The 14440-nt window shown below is 36.8% G+C and overlaps 1 protein-coding gene across 2 annotated transcripts in view; it reads left to right on the top strand.

The window, feature by feature from the left end:
* The first annotated feature begins 2531 nt into the window (after positions 1-2531).
* The window catches only part of LOC135700487 (fl(2)d-associated complex component-like), a 29861-nt gene continuing 17952 nt past the window's right edge, over positions 2532-14440 (top strand). For both annotated transcript variants that reach the window (XM_065221009.1, XM_065221008.1), the window contains exon 1: positions 2532-2945. In XM_065221009.1, the coding sequence (XP_065077081.1) occupies positions 2781-2945 (165 nt within the window). In that variant the 5' untranslated portion in view covers positions 2532-2780. The remainder of the gene's footprint in view (positions 2946-14440) is intronic.

Raw genomic sequence — 14440 nt, 5'->3', positions numbered from 1 at the left:
CAAATTAGTGGCATTTAGGCCGACGTACACAGCAAAAAAAAAATATAATATCGATCAATGTAATTGGGTTGTTTAACTTCGAAAAATATACCAATTTTTATACATCATATGATAGAGCTTCGCTTTCTGAGCACAACCATATTTTTATCGATGCTGTAGACATTCATTTCGATTTTTAAATCAAGATTTAAATTTTTGATCGTTGACACTAAATCTATTCGTTGACAGCTCACTCCCATACACAGTCCCACCAAGGGGCGCTAAAATGGTGATGTTTGCTAATGTAATCGTACTTATTTAAAATAGTTGCAGTGTACCAAAATTGATGAAATTTTGGATTTCAGTTCCATTTTTAATGCAGATAACGAATATGTATTTACCTCAATACCCCTAAACAACCCAATTCAAGCTGACGTATGAAATAATGATGTAATAGAAAAAAGGTGGATGTAATTTTGTTCGCAAAATCGATGTACATCGTACCTCGCATCGTACGACCACAGACAAACAGACGTAACACTTCATTGTGTATCTTCGTTCACGCATTTAACGGTTGATTTGAATATTACCAGTTCCGCGAACTACTCGTCGCAGCGCTGGCATCGAATCACTTTGACGTTTCTATACATTCTATAGAACTTTTATGCAATATTGTTTGCGAGTTGGCGAGCAAGCTTGTTTTCCGCGAGAAGGCCGAGAGATGTCGTTACTGAGGTCCTATGTTTTGAGATACTATGTTTTCAAGAAAAACTTTTTCAAAGAGTTACGTCTGTTTGTCTGTGGTACGACGTTATATTACACAACCGATAGATTGACCTGGTTGCAGCAGTTTGGATGTAATATTCAACAACTTTTTTTTCTGTGTAACATCCATTTCCTCTATTAATATTTGAAAAGAATAAAATTTAATACTGAAAAGATTTTTTTTAACACAAGTTTTTTTTTTTTTCTTTATTATAGAGATTTTTAGCCAAAGGCTAGTTCATCTCTTATTTTAACACAAGTGATTAATTTGAATTTAATCAAATAGATTATATTAACAATATGATCCACTCTTTCGCTTAGCTGGCGAACCGATTTTTTAGCGATGAAAGCACCTCTGTGGCCAAAAAGGCTACCAATGTATTTGTTTATCGTCACGAGGGGTAAACCAAATGAAAATTTGTTTAATATTTCAAATGAATGTATTTCAGCATATTATTTTATTTGATGACAACAGTGACATGTCAGACAAATTTTAAAGTAATATACACAATGTAATTAATGGAAATAATGTGACTCTTACTTTTGTAATAAGTGCTATATTCGCACCCCTTGATTGTAATTGAATGATTGTTGCTGACCTTTTTCAACGCTAGATGGTGCGTGAAGCAATATTTTGCGGGTCGCTATTGCAACATTTGGAAAAGGCATGAATGGATCATATTGTTAATATGATATATTTGATTTAATCATAAATGACTACTGCCGAAGTAATCATGGCTCGGAATCCACTTAGAGGTGATGCGGGAATTCGCATAATTTTTAAGCTTTTTTTTTAATTTAATTTGGTTGTTTAGGGGCATTGAGATAATACATATTCGTTATCTGCAAATGGAACTGAAATCCAAAATTTCATCAATTTTGGTACACTGAAACTATTTTAAAAAATAAGTACGATTACATTAGCAAAAATCACCATCTTAGCACCTTTTGGTGGGACTTCCTTAATAAAAAATAACCATAAACGAACGATAATCCAAATCATTGAACTATTCCACAAATGGTTTGGATGATACCCAGAACACGTCGTTAAGCAAATTAACCATACAATTTTTATTAGGGTTTGTATGCGAGTGAGCTTTCAACGAATAGATTTAGCACAGACAAACAGACATAACACATTGAATATTGTTTAAAATAAAACATCGTCAGTAAAACACTACCGCCATCTGCTGAGTATACTGTGATGGGTATTACGCTGAACAGATGGCGGTAGTGTGTAAACGGCAAACGCAAGGGTTATTGACTATGCGCGCCACAGGCGGCGGTACTACCAACTAAAAACATTTAAATTGACCGTTAAATGCATGTTCGATGAACAAATTGTCAGTGTTATGTCTGTTTGTCTGTGGATTTAGTGTCAACGATCAAAAATTTTAAATCTTGATTTAAAAATCGAGATGAATGTCTGCGGGATCGATAAAAAGCAGCAGTTTAGATGTATTCAACGATTTTTTTTTGCTGTATTCAGCTTTCCATGCTCAATAATGGCGGCCTGTTTGTATGAATAAATGTATCCTTCACTTTGTTTTCTGACACTTTCTGACACCTCTCCCAGGAACAGAGGAAAATGGAACAACATTCAACCAGGCTGAGCATGGAAATGCTGTAAAGGAACTTCAGAATGGATTCTTTTAAAAGCTTTTCGTTGCCGTGTAGACTTTGCCGGACCCCTCGGAAATTTAACGAAACTTGTCAAACGTTGTTGTCAACCGCGTTTCATGTGAATCACCCTGTAATGTAACGTAAACGTCAAAACGAAAATTTTACGGTGGCATCGATCGGCATCCGAAAGTTTGTTGTCTGAAAATTGTGAAAATTCATTGAATTTTTCGAGTGCTTAACATCCAAAAAGTGTTTCTGTCGGATCCTGGTGCGCGAATAAATCGTTGCAGTGCTTCGAACTATCCCATTCGCAACGGCAAAACTGCTATTCTTTGTTTCCTTTTTCGACTTTTTCCCCTTTCGAGAGAAGTGCGAAATATGTGCGTTCCATTGCGGCGGGTGTCGAAAATAAGATGTCTACACCTGTAAAGCGTAAAATTACACTCGAGCTCAATCCGAATAAAAAAGTTCTTCCCAAGGATCGCCCCAGCGTGTTCCAGCGGCTCGGAACCAAAAAATTCCAAACATCGGTCACTGGCGGAAGCGGTCCCGTAAAGCTACACCAGGAACAAGATTCGGTAAGTGTAACTGCGGTTCCAAAAATGGACGGTACCTTGTCTCGAAACGTAGATTAATGGTAATTAGTCACTTCCACAAGGGAACACGGAACCTAAAGATTCTTTCGTTTTGCTGCTTAATCTCAACAACATAATTGAGCGCGGGATGTAACTTCTTGACCTAATGCACAGTTTATACTAACAGGCTATCGTAACCAATAAAACAACAAATTACAAATTTAATTTAATTATTTATAAAACTTTGAACATTCTTGTAAGTGATAATTCATGTACTTCGAAAATGTAAGTATAAATTATGAACATACAAAATTGCAATACCTATATTTGAACTAGGATAAGTGTGCCAGTTTTGACACATGGACCTATATCAAAATTGTTTTTTTATGGTTTTATCTGCGTAGATATTTGCAGGGCTGTTACAACAGGCGCGGATTTCGCGATTTTCGCGGATTTGTCGCGGATTTGAACTTTCAGTCGCGAAAATCGCGGAAACATTAAATGATGTCGCGAAAATCGCGGAAACATTAAATGATGTCGCGAAAATCGCGAAGGGACTGATGTGCTGTCACAAAAATTGTGGAATTCATTGTAACCTTTCCGTCCCGGATTATTTAGCTGTCATCAATTTTGTTGTTCATTTGGCTCTCAATTTGTTATCGGTTCATATCAAACACCCTGCAAATAATCGAGAAATGATCTCAATCCCATAAGTCACACCGGATTTACACGGAAATTCCGTGAGGTCTGTCCAATGAGAGACATTTTCATGTTTTATTTATTTCCAATATGAACATAGCATTTTTCGATGTCAAATCATAAACGAATCGTATATATGCGGGTAATTACCATGTATACCGGATATTATAGGTTCTCCAAATCGTCCTGGAGTTCAGTTGATTTGTTCAACTATATCAACCAAGACTGCAATAATGTCTGTAGTATCGAAATATGTCCAAACAGATTCAAAGTGTCTATGTGGATTGTGCCCGACCTATTGCTACGTATACAAGATGTTATAGGTTCTGAAATCATTCTGCAGATCAGATTATGTTTCTACTAAATCACCCATGCCTAATTCAATATCTGTAGTATCGAAATATGTCCAAATAAATTTGCAGTGTCTATGTGGATCATGCCAACCTATATTCGTGTATGCCAAATATTTCCTAAGGATTTCCATATCGATATTTCGATGCTACAGATCATAGATCATCTGGTATACGTGGAAATAATTAAACATTATCCATATAGCCACTACGAATATGTTTGGACATAATTCGATACTACAGACTGTATCCCACTCATGGTTGATCTAGTAGAATAAATCATCTGAACTCCAGAACGATTTGGAGAACTTAAAACATCTGGTATACATGGCAATAGTTCATGCATGATTCACATAGACACTGTGCATCTGTTTGGAAATATTTATATATTAAAGACGTTGTCCCAATCTCGGTTGATCTAGTAGATCAAATTATCTGAACTCCAGGACGATTTGAAGAATTTACATCTGGATTACTCGGAAATAGATGATGCATGATCCACATAGACACTTTGAAACTGATTGGACATTTTTCGATACTACAGACATTATTGCAGTTTTGGTTGATCTAGTAGAAAAAATCAAATTTGTAAAACCTATCATTTCCAGTACACATAGTAATAAGTCGTGCATGATCCACAAAGTCACATATATATGACAGACCCCAAGGAATATCTGTGTAAATACAGAACCGCAACGTGACCAACAAGTGTGACTTATGAAATTCTGGTAATTTCTCGATTATGTGCAGGGTGTATGGTTTGAAACGGTCAAAAATTGAGAAAACTAGCGCCAAATTAACTTTAACATTTAGGACAGCAAAATACGTCAGAGACGCAAAGGTTAACTCTCAATAATTTTTTTTTAAATAATGCTTCATCAAATCTAGACCTGTATTATTCAATAGAAACATTCATAAACTAGGGGGCGACCACGCCAAAGTCACGAGTTCAAATCTCACCCCCGGACAAGTCACGAATGACTCAAGAGTGTTAAAGTGACCATAATAATAATAAAAAAAAATCATAAATAACTGAATTTTTTTTTTTTCAAAGGATACAAACGATACTCCTTTAGCTCAGTCGGTAAAGGCGCAGCTACAAAGCGAGGCCATGCTGGAGGCGACTGAGTTCGACTCCCGTTCGGTCTATTAATTTTTCGGGTTGGCAAATTTCTCTACTTCCTTGGGCATAGAAAGCTCTCAAATCTATGTGAAGATACTTCAAAGAACACTAAGTTCAGAGCAGGCAAAATCTAATATGCTATATGCAATAAGCTTGAAATGCCATGTAGTAGTATACAAATGGTATTTTTAGGCAATGAAAACAGTTTTTTTTTTTGTCGCGGATTAGTATTTGAAGTCGCGGATTTCTTTTGAGAAATCGCGGATTTCGCGGATCAAATTTTGAAAATATTGTAACAGCCCTGTATTTGGCAAAAGCTATGTTCTTCTTGTATTCAAAATTTGTTTGAAAAGAATGAAAAATATATAAATTTAAGATAGGGCTAAAAACTGGCACACACCCTACCCTGACAAAATGTTAAGGTCATTCAAATTTGAACTAACATTTTGCTAAATTTGAATCAAGATTTGTCCAAGAAATCCCTGAACTTATCCCTGAAACAGGAGTCTCGAAAGTCAAGAACCTTCACAGTGCAATTATATTAGATATCATGGGCCATATTTTAATTATGTCACGGTAAATTGAGAAAAAAAAACTATCTCCCCCCTTTCGTCACGTTTTTCATTTACCTAATATGTACATTACCCCTCACCAGTATCTCTGGAAGTCTAGGTATTTACGGCCTTTTGAGAAATTCAGATTATTTCATCCTTTTACCGGATCCGGTCCACAATCCCAAAAAAAAACGTACTGACGGAAGGAACGCTCAAAACCTAGATATCTGAAAGTTCCAGGAGTTCTTGAAGTTTTACTACGCAAGATTTTAGTGTTTTGGAGGAGCTGGTAGAACCCAAAGTATCACAATATCCGAAGATTATGTCAGGCGATTTCACGAGTTTTGGAAGGTATTGAAGTGTTCCGTGAGTTACTACAGTTCGGATATCACCATCAGTTTCTGGAAATTCCTAAAGTTTTAAGCAATTGCCATTGCTGTTCTTAAGCTGCTGTTTTCATTTTTCCGACGTTTTTTTTTTGTTTGTCTTGTCTGTGCGAGAAAATTACTGTGCAACTATTGCAGATTTCGCACCTCAGGTTTATAAATATTATAAAAATTATTACCTTCCCCTAAAATGTTCAACGTTTTCTTAGAATAAATTTTTCTAGAGATGCTTTTAGCATATGGCTTAAGAAATAGTTCAAGGAATATAAAATGTAAGTATGCCGGAGCTTAAGCTACATTAATGAATTGGAGCCCCACAACATTTTCAGAATTTCAATTTTTAATCTAATGCGAACATAAGGACTGTTCATTAATGAAAGTAGACACCTGTTTCTCAAAGGAAAATATTTATTTTCAATCAAATTCATAAGTTTACTTCTCATTTCTGAAGAACGCTCGAACTTTTCGTTGTGCTGCAGACCAAATTTTCTTGAAGCAGTCAACAGAGCTTGCTTCTCTTCCATATTTCTTTAGATGCCGTTTAATTACTGCCCAGTATCTTTCGATAGGACGCAGTTCAGGGCAGTTTGGGGGATTTTGGAATTTTTCAACAAAATCGATTTTTTTTCCTTCTTGAGCATCTCCAACGTAGCAGAAGCATAGTGAGCAGATGTCAGATCCAGCCAAAACAATGGATGATGGGTAGAAGCCGTTTTTTGATGTATTCTTTTTTGTAATTTTCTCCATTGATTGTGGCCGTTGTGAAATACGAAGAACTCTTTAAGCCACAGGAGCAAATGGCTTGCCACACCAAAACCTTTTTCCATTTTTTTCGGATCGGATGTATCGCACATCATCAGGCACATCTGTCCTCTGCTCAGCGTTGAAATATTGCGGCCCGGGAAGTGTACTGGTATCCAATTTGACGTACGACTCGTCGTTCATCAAAATGCACCGGTCATACAAGTTCTGTGACCGTATTTTCGAAGAAGCTTTCTGTGAATCCGTCCTTTTGGGTGCTTTTTGCTTCTTGTAGGTTCTGATATTGTTACGTTTTTTTGATATTCTGCACAGTTCCGACGCTAATGTCCAATTTTTTTGGCAATTTTACGAAAGGGACACGGTTTATGCGATTGACTATATTTTAAAATCAAATAGAAATGGTTGCCAAAAATATAAAATATTCTTTTTAATTAATTATATGATTTGAGTAGTAGCTATACTGAAGATCCGAGAGATGTCGCCCCTTCAGTGGTAGGAAAATCATTTTTGCAGTATGGAGAATATCAGAAAATCCACGATTTGTGACTAAACATACTTTCACAGAAGGAAACAAATAAACGAGTGTTTACCTTATCAGCATAGTAATGTACTCGTGCAATTTTTGTGCATCTAAAACTGCCCATAAAGACGATAATGAATAAAAACTGAAAATGTTCATGCATTTCCAAATGGTTTCTTACCATTCCCATACATTCGAAGTGACTGGCCCTCTGGATGTGGATGATGTCAAAAACAACAAAACATGATTAACTATTTATCATTACATGAATTATCGTTAATTATGTGTTGATTACGTTCAGTACCGCTAAAAGTATTAAAATTAAAATTATTACTGTCTTCAAAGTATTTAAATTACTACGATGTATTCTAAATATCACGCACTCATACCTGGAAGTGCGCGCCCCTCGAATTTTAGTGTAGGTCAGGAAAAAAATAATGTTGATCACATTGCAAAAAATCATGTGTGGGACACATAAAAACAATCTTTGAAATTTTATCAGTGCATGACGTCAAAGTTTTTGGGTTACCCCGGACATCAGATCTATTCGCTGCGTTTATGGAACCCCTTGCCGATATCTCTTCGAACAAGTTGCTGCAAGTGTCCACGGATGGGCTCAAAAAGGTGGCGAGAAGCTTATAGATCTGGGAAGCTGTTTGCATAATGCATTCAAGGATAGTGTTCGCAGTATCAGTTGGGATGTTGTCAAATATTTGCGTGGTATCTACAATATCTTCAAAGATGTCCCAGCAAGACGAGCGTTTATCACGATGTATTCGTGATAAACCATATTCTCGCTAAAGTTTTGTGGTCACCGATGGTTGGAAAATAGTGCTGCTGTTCAGAGGGCAATCAAAATTTCTTCAAAGCGTCCAAAAAGACAAAATCGAACAAACGTCAGCTTCCTACCAAGATGTTAAAAACGGTTTGAATGCCTCGCTGCTGATGGCTAATAGTACGTTCAGACTACAGATTTATAACATGTTATAGCTCTATCTTGATGGTGGTTTCTGTGTTGCAATTATTTGACGACCGCTAGCTAGCTAGCTTTCTTCAAATCAGTTGCTGTCGAAGTTGAGCCATTTCTATGCGAATTTCAGACGGACAACCCTATGATGCCTTTTTTGTGCAACGCGATGTCTCAAATTGTGAGAGGCATTATGGAAAGGTTCATTAATATTGATCATCTTATTGTTCAGGTAAATGCACATTTGATCAATATGATCGCAAAAAGGAACGACTGGACGTTTTTTGGCACAGGTTATTGGTCGGCGTATTCAGAACTATTGTTGGTTATGAAAATGATTTGCTGCTTATCGCATGGCAACGCCAACGCAGAGAGAGGTTTTTCGGTAAATGCAGAATATATTTTTGAAAACATGAGGGAAGAGTCATGGGCCCAAGCGCAATGACAGTGGAACGGCAGTGGTAGCGGAAAAGCCCGATCTGAGTAAGCCTATTTGTCGGATTGAAAACTAGTTAGGATGAAATCGACTGTGGTTAGGCATCTTGATGTCATTTGTGACAGTTGTCAAACTTGCCGTTTCCGTTCCGCTTCCGCCCACATTGCGTTTGGGCCTTCAGTCGTAGCGCGACGTCAGATCTATGATGGTGTTACTCATGCAGGCGGGTTGGAAAACTTACAAATTTTGAATGAACTTATTCAGCTAGTTCGAAAAATCGCATTCGCTTTCCATGTAGACAAGGATCGTCGTATGAAAGAAGCTCTTGATTCCGAGAGCTCAAGATGCTCAAAAAGAAGCCGAGAGTTTGCAGGAGAAAATTGTTCTGCTCAAATGATAAACATTTTTAAAAGTATTCCGAAAATAAACACATATTCAACTTGCAATTTCTCGTTGTAATGTGAACTCACTGAGAGAATAACATGTTAATGATAATTAAACTTAAATTATTTTGCCATGTCTGCAGTTGTCATATGGAGTTCCAGAGAGTACGAAACTGACCATAACTAGGGATAGGGAAGGAAATGTTGATGTAGTACTTACTTAACGAGAGGCCACCGACTTAGCGACAGTAGGGTATTCGGTTAGGATTCACCTCAGATTTGCGATGCAACCAAAAGTATGTATTGTTTATTTGTTGTTTATTTAATCTCACGATAGCCGGCTATCGAAAGAACATATTAATTTTATTTAGTGATCATGAATTTTAAGAGTCATGACGGAGAGCTTGGGATTAAACCCATAATTTTCTGCTCAGTAAGCAAAATCGATCCCTCCAGGGTCATCGAGCATCTCATAATCCACAGAGCTTCGCCTAGCCTATTCACAGCCTTCGTAGGTAGTCGGTCATATGTTCTGTAAAAATTGGGGATTTTTTTTTTTCGACTTTGAGTCGACACCCTGGTATAGTTGCAGACATAAATAGTTTTCCAGTCGAAAAGTAGATAACTATTGAATGCCTAAAAATCGTACGGGAGAAAGAAACTGCCAAGGCGCTTGAAGACACCTTTGCCAATAAGTTTGTGGCAAGTCAGACGATATTACGGAAACAGTTAGCAAGGTTTTGGATGCGGAGTAATTTCTGGTGCGACAAATAAAAACGGCGGGTGCAAAGCTGGAGCAGAATGATCTGGTGGCACAACGAACAATCAATACGAAACTAACGATTTTAAATTGGCTCACTACTTGACTAGCCTATTGGTCCCAAGCAAATCGATTAACGTACCCCATTCTAGTCGAAATTGTAGTACTACACTATGTTTGTTTTGATTCGCTATGAAAGTTTGACAGATAAAATGAGGGATTCGTGGATTTTCCTATGTTTCGAGAGGTGCATCGATTAGCTTGGGACCGGAGATAGAGTTACCTCTATGGCACAACTGTTCCTTCCGTTGCAGGACATTTTGTACAAGGGTCAATGTAAAAGTTTCAATACCTCTCTTTGCAAAGTTTGTGGCACGTGCGATAGTATTCAGAATATGAATAAGAATACGAATACAGAATACATATTGTTTGCTATGTGTACACATTAAAGTGATGAGCGGTGTTAGAAAGGGCATTCATTAGTGATGCAACTTGTTTCCAGCAAAAGAAAAATCACACTAAACAACCGTTGGAGAGCCGACATCACTGACTTCCATCTGTTTTGTTTTTATTCAACACAGCTGACGCGTTGACAGAACAAGCGAAAAGCAACTAGTGAAAAAATTGCATGACCGAGGGATGCTCCGGTTGCAAAACCATGCTTGGGAATGTGCATGATAGAGGGTGCTAGCAACCGATGAAAACTAACGATTTTAAATTGGTTCACTACTTGACTAGCCTATTGGTCCCATCCAATTCGATTAACGTTCCCTATTCTAGTATAAATTCCAGTACTACTATGTTTGTTTTGAGTCGCTATGAAAGTTTGACAGATAAAATGCGGGGTTCGTCGATTTTCTTATGTTTTAAGGGGTGCATCGATTAGCTTGGGACCGAAGATAGTACCAGAGCTGAGTCAAAAAGTTGAGCTCGTTTCTTCGGGACCTTCTGGTCTTAGAGTTATCTCTATGGTGTTAGCATAGGTCCCGAACCAGTTCCAACCCAGTGCGAAACCGAACTGTTTGTCAGTGTGAACCTCAAGCTGAGTGCAAACCACGAACGAAGTGACAGACTACTAAGTGGCGAAGAAATTCATTAAAATAATGTGGTTCACTGTAATAGAATTTCCTTAAAAGCTTGTGCCATCATCCACCAGATGCGCTAGAATTTTTGTTTCGATTTGAACACAGTTGATTTTGTATGCAATGATCTTTGACAGTGTGCAAAGAGTGTATCATTTCTAGAGTAACATTTGAAATGGGCCTATGTCCAAAACGTAAACAAACCAGAAAATGAATTTTAAAATTTTCCGCCACTATTCAATTCATATTTAAGAAAATTGAAGTATTTTGGGCATTTATATTGTATCTCAGTATACAACCTCCAAAATATGCAAAAAGACTTTCAAAAATATATGAAAAACGATAACAATTTAATTTCATAAATTAATAAGCCTTTTTGTGAATCTTTCAATGGATAGGCCCTTTTTGTTAAGCCGTTGTGCTTGTTACAAGAATGGTACGCCCTTTGCTAAGCCTTTTCGCAACGTCAAATAAATTCAAAACAAATCATCGGCCTTGTCTCAAGCAGTAGGGCCTAGCTTTGGTTTGAAAATTTTCAGTCATTGGCCCTTCTACGTCACTAGGCTTATCAATGAAATGAATTAAATGAATGGTTGGCCGTTTTAGCGTGCGGGCCTATTAATGAATCGAAAAAATTTGTTGATCGGCCGTTTCGAAAATCGAGTTATTTTTAATGGTTTTTCTCGATTATGCGTAATTTTCCTACACGATTAGTGGCTATCGAGCGGGGCTAAAAAATGGTATCAAAACCCGATTTATTTACGTTTTGGGCATAGGCCCATTTCAAATGTTACTCGAGATTTGGTCATTTTTTATGCATTTCAATTTCGAGTAGAGTGGAAGAAACAGAACCAAAACATTATACACTCAAAGAATTTATCACATATCTAATGGATGAAATCCATGTGAATTTCACATAACTTTCCTGTGATCACATACCAGCAAATCTCACCACAAAATCACATGAATTTTATGAGGCCGATGAAATTCATACACTGAACCAATAAGGAACGTAAATTTCACCTGAAAATTCAGGTAACTTCTCAAAAATAGCAATCCAATAAGAAGCACCTAATGCATATGAAATTCAATGACATGGTAATAAATTCCATTAGATTGACTAGTCGAAGTCAAGTGTCATACTGGTGAATGTTAAGTGAAATTCACGTAAATTGTACGTGATCTCTTGGTGTGAAAATTATCGTTCAAAATGACGACAGAAAGAAGTGTGAGTTCGTTGTTGCTGTTAGGTGATTTGGGATTACCAGACGGTCTTTTTGAAGTTTTTGAGCGTAAGTGTAATTAATTTATAATTGAATATTCTGTAATTCATTGTACTATGAATTGTAGAGTGTGGAATCGGATTATTTGAGCTCCTCACAAGCTCATACAAAGACCTACAGGAGTGCTTACAACAAGCGGACGTAAATTGGAATTATGATGTCCTCTTCTAGCTTATCATTTCCTGGCGAAACAGAAATGTAAGTGTCTAAATTTTATGATTTTACAATAAACCAATAAATAACCCATTGCAAATTTCCGTTTTTTATACAGAAAGCAGCGATTATAAGTGCCTTGGTCAGCAACGGAGGCACATAGAGCAACAATAATATCACCCAAAATTCCAAGCCTTGAGAGTATTCCCGGAAGTGAATCTCTTTGTGACACCCTAGAAGTCGTTCCCGGAGCTGAACATCGTACACCATATTAACGGTCTTTATATGTATAGAATTAAGAATAGGTTTGATACAGATTGTAGTAACTAAGAAATAAACTAAGCTTATTACGCTAATTAATTGAACCAAAAATCCAACTAATGAAGTTTACTTTTATTCAAATCTACGTGAATTGTTCCTACACTGCATTGAGGCCTACACTGAAACAAGGATCATAGTTAGGAATACTATTTGCAGAAAACACTTATTATCAATATAACCACGCTTATTACTGTTAAATCTACTATGAATTCAGTATAGTTGACTACGAATGTAAAACAATTTACTTTGTTTCTGGCGAAACTACTATGCTTGCTCAAAATGCATAGTAATTTTGATAGAAATAATAGTAAAATTAAATGAAATTGTTTTCTGCACAAATCTATTGGTAAGGGTATTTAATTTAAACCAGCAATATAGTATTTTTGTTAATGGATTTTGTATCAGTGTATTCTGTGCCGCGAGTGAGGTGAGGTAACAATAGTCACCTCATGTGAGGTGGCTCTCCGAGTACATCATCTAAAGAATCACCTCACATAAACTGACTTCACTAGTGACAGCGAGTCACCTCACCTCACTCGCAGCGCAGAATGTGCCTGATTATTATTTAAGATACATTTAATAAAGAAATTAACCAAAGAAATCTACCATAAATTCACATAAACATTACTGCAAAATCCAGTGAAATGTACTAGAAAATCACGTAACTTTTAAGTGAAGCCAATTTGACGTCCATCGGTACGTCCGATAAAATTTACGTGAAAATCACTTGATTTTCATATGACACATTTGAAGAAAAAAAATATTCCAAAACACGTAATATTCACCTGAAAAGTTCGATGGAAAATATCTACGTACCTTTTCAGGTGAATATTACGTGAATTTTATTTGCAGTGTATGAAAAATCATATACAATTAATGTGATCGCATAGATTTTATGTGTAATTCAGATGAATTCCATTAATTTTGATTATGGATGAAAATCATGTGCGTTTCCAATGGAAGCTACATGAAAACTTTTTTCGGTGTAGTACATTTAGTGTTGCCATGTGGTACAATCCAATAGTAGTGTTGCCATGTGGTACACTGAAAAAATTACAATAGCAGGTTCGTCACCAAAGTTTTCGAGCCGTTCCGTCTGTCACTTCGCTTGTAGTGCAAACGATCAAACTGACGTTTGTCAGAAAACAAGCAGAGCCGATCTTGATACCCGATCCAGGTTGGAACTGAATAATAAACAAATTAGCTATTACCCTAGAGGTAACTTTAAGACCAGAAGGTCCTGAAGAAACGTGCTCAACATTTTGGCTCATCTCTGGTCAGAGATTACTGGCTTTCTTTTTCTGTTAAAGTCGATAGTTTTCTCTTTCATGAAACACATCAACAGAGGTTTCATAACACATTTAAAGCATTTCTCACGTCAAAACACTTGAAGATTACACGTCATATTTTTAATTTATCTTCCATCCATATATTTATCTAAAAAAATGATCGAAAACGGGACATAACGCATTTTAAACAAATTGAAAGAGCGGTGATAGAGTGTTCGTGAAAGGGGATTGAAAGCCATAATGAGGTTTCGTTTAACTAGAAAATCGACGTTAGTTACATTGAAAGCGATGAGCAAAGCAACGACGAGAAGTTCCACAGCCAGCCTTTTTTTCTAAGCGTCCTGTTTTTTTTATTTTCGTTTTTTGCTGGTAGTCTAGCTAGGCGTTATAGAAATGAAGCGTCGAACACGTATGTATGAGAGAAACAAAA

The sequence above is a fragment of the Ochlerotatus camptorhynchus genome, unplaced genomic scaffold, assembly GCF_037179485.1.
Source record: "Ochlerotatus camptorhynchus isolate MF236.1 unplaced genomic scaffold, CSIRO-AGI_Acam_v1.1 ptg000137l, whole genome shotgun sequence".
In the NCBI taxonomy this organism is placed as follows: domain Eukaryota; kingdom Metazoa; phylum Arthropoda; class Insecta; order Diptera; family Culicidae; genus Ochlerotatus; species Ochlerotatus camptorhynchus.
This window is presented reverse-complemented; position numbering and strand designations above follow the sequence as displayed.